This window comes from Amblyomma americanum, chromosome 1, assembly GCF_052857255.1.
Source record: "Amblyomma americanum isolate KBUSLIRL-KWMA chromosome 1, ASM5285725v1, whole genome shotgun sequence".
In the NCBI taxonomy this organism is placed as follows: Eukaryota; Metazoa; Arthropoda; class Arachnida; order Ixodida; family Ixodidae; genus Amblyomma; species Amblyomma americanum.
In genome coordinates, this window is record NC_135497.1 from 488,634,815 (window position 1) to 488,642,314 (window position 7,500).

At 45.9% G+C, this 7,500-nt stretch overlaps 2 protein-coding genes across 5 annotated transcripts in view; one reads left to right on the forward strand and one right to left on the reverse strand.

Annotated features, from left to right (window-relative positions):
- l(2)37Cb (DEAH-box helicase 16 lethal (2) 37Cb) overlaps positions 1-7,500 on the forward strand; it is a 551,956-nt gene that overhangs the window by 300,180 nt on the left and 244,276 nt on the right. The window lies entirely within an intron of this gene.
- The window catches only part of LOC144116084 (multidrug resistance-associated protein 1-like), a 194,839-nt gene that overhangs the window by 67,300 nt on the left and 120,039 nt on the right, over positions 1-7,500 (reverse strand). For all 3 annotated transcript variants that reach the window (XM_077650745.1, XM_077650744.1, XM_077650746.1), the window contains 2 exons: positions 4,323-4,525; positions 2,013-2,189 (listed from right to left, as the gene is read on the reverse strand). In XM_077650745.1, the coding sequence (XP_077506871.1) occupies positions 2,013-2,189; positions 4,323-4,525 (380 nt within the window). The remainder of the gene's footprint in view (positions 1-2,012; positions 2,190-4,322; positions 4,526-7,500) is intronic.

Here is a 7,500-nt window from a genome sequence, read left to right on the forward strand (position 1 = left end):
TCTAGCGGCTGCCACTGCAATTAGCATAAATAGCTCAGGTTAGCGCGAAAAGATGGCGCTACGCATACGGACCAACAGTTGTTTCGGGGAGTCGTTCCTAGAGCAGAAAATAAATCAGTCTTGAAACTTGACACACAAAGGATGTAGACGTTTTCAGGATACCGGAGACGTACTACTAGAAACGTAGTATACCGGTTTACCGGACCCATCTTGCGCACGCGCAGTGGCACCCCTAACCACAACAATGCCGTCTACTGACTCAATCCGTGGGAAAACAAGACCGTTCTTTATCTGGTTTGCCGAGGCGGCAAAGAGGACCCTAAAAAAAGCAATTACGGCGTTTTTCTGGCAATGCGTGAGAACCAAGTCGGTTCGCCTTCTCTGGTGCGGCGGCTTCGTGGCCCTTTCCCTTTCCCCATTGTTGGTGCCGGACGACGCATGCTGATGACGGGAGGGAGGGCATCAGTGCCAAGAACTTGACTAGCAACGCGAGCGGAGAGGGGGGTGGCGGTGTGCGTGAGGAAAGTCGGAAACGCCGACGGAATAGGGTGCGGGTACCCTTACCGGCCGGGTACTCTACCGTATTGATTGATTGATTGATTGATTGATTGATTGATTGATTGATTGATTGATTGATTGATTGATTGATTGATTGATTGATTGATTGATTGATTGATTGATTGATTGAGGTGTTTATTAAGACAAAGTTGGTCTGAGATGACGGGACAAAAGGCAATTCACTTCTGCCTGAGTAGGCACCAATTTAAATTGATGACCAGGCTCAGAACGGAACACGGTAAGTCAGCATATGCAGTCAGTAAAAAGTAAACACTGGTCGATGAATAAAAAAACCAGGCAACGCCACCGTATACTTGTACATCGTTAGAAGAAGATGAAAAGAAAAAGGCTAATAACATGCATAAAGCAAGTAAAAGGGTAACGCATATCATACAAAAATATTGAACGAAAAATGTTTATGGGGCGATAGAGAGAGGAGGTAAGTTTATACACTGTTTTTGAAGTTATGACAGGCACGGCACTGCTCCAGAAGTTCCATAATGCGTGGATGTCTATTTAGTAGTTCAGTAATTAAGTAATCAAGTTTTCGTACACCATACTTTGTTACCAACAGAGGCGTTTGAAAATGGCTATGCCTGAAGTCGTTTGGTTTGTTGCTGTGCAGATATAAAGCATAAAAGTAAACCTGGTAACGGGGAATTTCCTTGTTTTTGATTCGGTTTGTGTTGGTAGCGAGACTCTGGGTTCGAGGCTAAGCGCAACCGAAGGGGGTAGTTCCAACCTCGCCTGACATCTTTGATTGGGTAATTGATGGTTCGGGCGGGCCACTGAATATGACCGCCTCTATTTGTTAACTAAGGGTTTAAAAATGCAAGTGAACGAGTAGAGTTCAGTCCTGTCAGATATGGGACTTGATGCTTAGCATGTAACGCGGTTGTACTTAGGCTCTAACCAGTTAGATCGATGAGAAAAGTAGAGCGAAGCTTGTTTTTTTGTAAATGCATTTCAGCTTATTCCAGCCTTACTCTCTGTATATGTATGCTATAAATATATGCTCTGCTGTCTACAAGCGCGCCTCCTGGTCTTCTTCCACGTCGAGCAACACTACAGGAAGGGTTTGGAAATTTTCCTCGAAGAAACAAAGAGTTTGAAATTCTACTCTCCGGATGGTCTAATTAGCCAGGAGTTCTCCGTTAAGGTGTCCCTCATAGCCTGTGCGTCTTTGCAAAATATTCAAACGGCAAAAGTTTCAATATTTTAACTCTTTTGTTCCGAGTGAACAGCATTTATATAGGTAGCTATTAGCTAACCAGTCTTCAATATTTCATTCCACTGAGAAACGAAAAATACTACAACTAGGCCACCCAAGCCTTAACAGCACTCGGTTGGTATCGTTCCGCTAGGGCCCTCTGCTTTTTTTAAAACCTTCGTTACTTTTAGCATGGACATCCAAGAAGATAGCTTGTGAAACTCTCGGATATCATCTAGCTTACCTTCTCACCGACTTCGGTCAGGTCGCCTCCTGGAAGTCTGTTCAAGTCATCGGTTAGTTTGCAGCAGGCGATGACCTCGTCGTAGAAATCGTCATCCATCGGCTTCCCGTACAAAATGTTGTCACGCACAGTCATGTTGTGGACATGTGCCAATTGCGGGACGTAGGCGATACGACCCTGGGTGAGAAAGGAGGGGTGATGAGAGCCGTGAACTAGCGGGTATGGTCTGACTTGACGAGGCTCTTCCACACTAAAAAAATCCCGTAGAGTTCATCTGCACGCCTCTATGCAGTTACGGACACACTGAGGCTTCTCGGTAATGCCTTCAACTCTGGACGCAATATATTTAGTCGCTACGCGCTGTTCGTTCCCTGTGTGGTTCTTGTCATATTTAAGGTGCCTATTGCGCCACGCTGCTCAGTCTAGCAGGTATCAGCTATCACTGTCGGCAGTATCTCGTAAAAGATGGCATCACCTCCAGCAAGGGAGCAACGGCCTGCCTTATTTGGCCAAAATGTGGTTTCGGAGTCGCCCAACAGAGTGATCGGTGTGAAATGCGTATAGGCGGCGAAGCCACCAGGTTCATCACGCCGTAACAAATCTAGAAGGGTGAGGGTTCGGGCTAGTGGGTAGTCAACATGAGGATCCATAGCGCCCTCAATTGAGGGGACACAACACGATCGCTAAACTTCCACTGAATGAACTTTAAATGGCTCTGACAGCCTTATAAAGATCACGCAAGGTACAGGTATAACCTAGTAACAATGATTATCTTGTCGAAGTCATGATATGTCAAAGGAAGGGAGAGATAAAAAACAATAAAAACAATAAAAACCACCAATTAGTGAGCAAGTTTCACACTATCGCCCACTTTTTGAATCTAAGAAAGCTATGTCTTTCCTTGATAATACCACCGAAGGATCATTGATAAAATTTTCCAGTCCCTCTTTTTCCATTGCTCCAGCTTCAATTATTTCCCTTGTTTTCTGATCCCTATTTTTCCCTAATACTGAACACTCCTCGAAGTTAGGCGTGCACTTGTGATTACGGCAGTGACGAGCCAAATTACATGGCCCACACAAATGTAAAAGATCAGAGGCCAGGTAATTTGGCTCGTCACTGCCGTAATCACAAGTGCGCGCCTAACTTCGAGGAGTGTTCAGTATTAGGAAAAAATAGGGATCAGAAAACAAGGGAAATAATTGAAGCTGGAGCAATGGAAAAAGAGGGACTGGAAAATTGTATCAATGATCCTTCGGTGGTATTATCAAGGAAAGACATAGCTTTCTTAGATTCAAGGAGTGGGCGATAGTGTGAAACTTGCTCACTAATTGGTGGTTTTTATTGTTTTTTTATCTCTCTCTTCCTTTTACATATCATGACTTCGAAGAGATAATCATTGTTACTGGGTTATACATGTACCTTGCGTGATCTTTATAAGGCTGCCAGCGCCAAATAAAGTTCATTCAGTGGAAGTTTAGCGCTCGTGTTGTGTCCCCTCAATTGTGTGCGCTATGGATCCTCACGTAACTAATCGTTGGCCTCTTCACTGCATTACCCAGCACATATGAATTCCTCCAAGCAGCGTCTCTTCAAGAATATATGATGCGATGATAATGTCGCGCGCTATTTACGGACACTGAACGAACAACGAAGTAGGGGGGCGCGGAAAGAAAAGGAACCCTGGCCAATGCCCCACGGCCGATCCCCCACCGCGGGTACGTGCTATCGCTTCTGAGGCAACAACAACAACAACAAAAATCCCCCGTCGTGGGTATGTGCCATGTCACTAAGGCAGCAACAACATCTTCGCGCTGACGCACCAAGCTCCCGTCGACTTGCCTCAGCAAACAGTGCCTGCAACACTATCAACCCTTTGAATAGCAGGGAAAGCTCGTTTATTTTAATGTCAATTAAGGTTCGGCTACGCTGCGAAACTTTGTTTTTAAATCAAAATAATACATGAAGTGATATATTTTTCTTAGCGGGACAGACCAGCCAAGTTTGTTGAAGTGCCATCTCCAAGGATTTTTAGGTCTGTGATGCTGTGTTGTTTGAAGCACCTCTGTTTTCTTATATTACATATCTTAAATGTTTAAACTTCCTGTTCTGAAATTACAAAGATTTTTTCATTTTTGCGAGCCCCATTACAACAGCGTTTACTTCAATAAGTACGTGATCTTAACCAAGGAGTGATCTCTCTTGTACGGCTTCTTTTCCAGCCGGCTGTAAATAACGCTTTGAACAGCGAGCCTCTGCTAGTGCAAAATGGTCGTTGCATTGAAACGCTCCTCCCGTGCACGCGCTTACCGTGCACATGACCCGTCCGACAATGCAGGGCATCTCTCCCAGGATGGCTGACAGGAGCGACGACTTCCCGCTGCCCACGAAGCCAACCACGCCCACAAGGGATCCCGGACGGACATCCAGGCTCACGGCCCTGAGCTGCTCCAGCTTTGTCGCCTCTTTCGGACTGCTCCACGAAAAGCTGCACTTCCTTAGGTTGACGTGACCTGATAAAAGAGACGGCAAAACTTACGCGCAAACTCTGCTTCCTGAAAACTACATGGCCGGAAAATGTTCACTAGGTTGTTAAGGGTTTAAGCGCACGAAAGCAGAGAGCACCGTTCCTGAGGAACACAAGCGATAAAAAAAAATTCCCCACTTGTTCTTAGAAAAATTAATGCTGGAGTAATGGTTAAAGATAATTCGAGGTAACTCGAGATTATTCATGCTTAACCTAATGAAGAGGTCAAAAGGTGTACCGCAGAGCGACACTGAATTTAAGGGCACAAGACTCTCTACTTCCTATGTTTCTTAAGTAGATTTAAGAGCCGTTTACCTGGCAATTACAAGATACCTAGCGTTTCACCTGAGATGTCCTGCCAATTTTAAACAAAGGCTTCTTGGGTTAGAAAAGTGCTTTTTTTGGGGCATAAAATTTTGACGGCGGGATCAACGAGGTACCGCAGTGATATTCCATATATTTAATGATATTATAAGGGATACCTTTCCTTTGTTTATTCAGAATACTTGCAGCCACCAAAGGCATTCTTGCGGGGGGGATATAACTGCATGAGGACGGTGTAAGGGAAGAAAGACAGGAAAAAAGGTAATGGCATAGCAAGGATATTAAGTCGTACAATGCGGGCACATCTGAATACGAGCGCTGAGTCTTGAATCGTAACTGGGAGATAAGCATTCTGTAGGACAGAATGTGTGGTGCAGACTGCATGGCGATGTGGTTATATGAGTAGTTGGGAATTTGTGTTCGCCCAAGGAGGAAGTTCTTGCGAATATCTGTCTTAGCTAGATAAGTTTCTCGAAAACAGAGCGTAGACCCTGAAGAACTCAGTTGGGCGATTATTCGTGTGCTTCAGGTGCCCTCGGGATGTGGCTCTTGTAAGTACACCAAATGTCGGGATGTACTGAACACAGCCTTTGACAGAGGCCCTTGAAGGTTGCAAGCTTGTTATGGCAACCAAGGTCCTGGCCACGTTCTATAAATCTCCAACCAAAAGCAGCAAAAAACTGTTAAAATAATCGCGAAGAAATAAAGAAATGCTTCGCCTCATACTAGAAAGAAACACAGAGTAAATCATGCCAGCCTTAAGTAAAACATACTAATCACCTATTTTGCTGTACCCCACCAGCGTTTAAAGATCAGTTGAGGTTGGCAAAATTCACAGTATTGCTGTCGCCGTCATTTTATTGGCACAAGTGCGAGTGGGGGCATGCTCGAAAGAAGTGAGGCGGGAGCCCTCGCCACATGGTTCTGTAAATTTTGCCGTTCTGGCTCTACTTAATGGCGGGAAAGTAGGCGGGTTCTTGAATAATCTTTATGAATATTTTGGCATTTGGGATTGGTGTTAATACGAAATTATATTTTTGTTTTTTCAGTTCAAGCCCGCCCAGTGCCCTTATATGTTGGAATTCATAAGCATAAGTTGTTAATGAAGACCAACCTTTTTGAAAAATTCTTCGGCCTCGGAACAATTTTGGAATAAGGTGGTTGCCTACCACGACTGTAAATGTGGGCGTGAATTAAATGGTCATAACAACTCTTTCATGGCTTTTTTTTCTACTGCAAGGCGTACAGGCGGTGTCTGCGCGATAAACGATAACATGAGCCAGGTGTCTCTGACCAGTGTGGGGCAGTCTGCGCATTCACGAGGGGCGGAGCGAAATACAGTTATCTCCCTCGATTAATAAGCATGGCAAAATAGTTAATTCTACCGCGGTAGCTATGTAAGGCACAATCACTTCCACTGCATTACTAGTAATACGAGTTACTTGAACACCGGCGTTCATCTGCTGCTGCCAATGAGAACGGTCTGCACACCGTTTTGGGCCGCGCTCCCCATCATGCACAGAATAGACGAAAAGGGGGGAAGGGAAGCTGTGGTGTCTGCGTGCTCGGCTGACAACCGCGAATGCAACATTTAAATAAACCCCCCTCGAATCCTGCAGCAGTGCAAAACGACGCCTACTACACCGCCGGTGCGGGACGCTCAGCACAGCGTCGCAGGCCTTACGACAAAATGCTTCTTTCCCCTGCATGGACGCATTGGGAATACCTTTTAGTGCGATAGCAATAGGGTGGCCATCGAGGCGAAACTGTCTTGGGGCATTCGTGCGAAGCCTCCGCCTGCTAGGTGGCGTGTAGGGAGATTTGCCTCCAACCACACGCCACATGTGAGCCCCCCCCCCCCCCCCATCTCTTTCTGCCCCCTCTCCACTTGCAGGGAAGAGGAGAGAAATGGCGGACGTGAAGTGACTGAGCGAAAATTAAAATCGCTAAGCAGCAAATGACTCGGACAACAGCCGGCCTACATGCAAAATATACAGCCGCTCGAAGAACTGTCTGCAATAATGAACCTTGCGGGAGCTAATATTTCTTTTATTGTTCGGAATAGCAACCTGTGTAGCAAAAGCCTCATCTGTGGATGTGTTTGAAACAGCCACCCGCCAGTGTAGTAGTGCACCGCTTAACCGCTTCGGCACTGCGCGGGTTGTAGTGCGGGGACTCGCTGCGTTCTATAAATGTGACAGACATTGCGTAGTTGCGCCGTCGGTTTTTGAATAGAATCAGAAATAGAACATACTGGGGAGCGCAAAACATCATCATCTGCCTTACTATGCCCACTGCAGGGCCAGTGCCTCTCCCATGTCTGTCCAATAAACCCTGCCTTTTGCCAGCTGCGTCCAACCTATGCCTCCAAACTTCCTGTTCTCATCCGCCCACCTAACCTTCTGCCGCCCCCTGCTACGCTTTCCTTCTCTTGGAATCTACTCCATTACCCTTAGGGACCAGCGCTTATCTTGCCTTCGTATTGCATGCCATGCCCAAGCCGATTTCTTCTTTTGATTTCGACTAGGATGTCATTAATACGCGTTTGTTCCTTCACCCACTCTGCCCGCTTCCGGTCTCTTAACGTTACCCCCATCATTTTCTTTTCCATGGCCCGCTGTGCTGTCCTTAATTTAA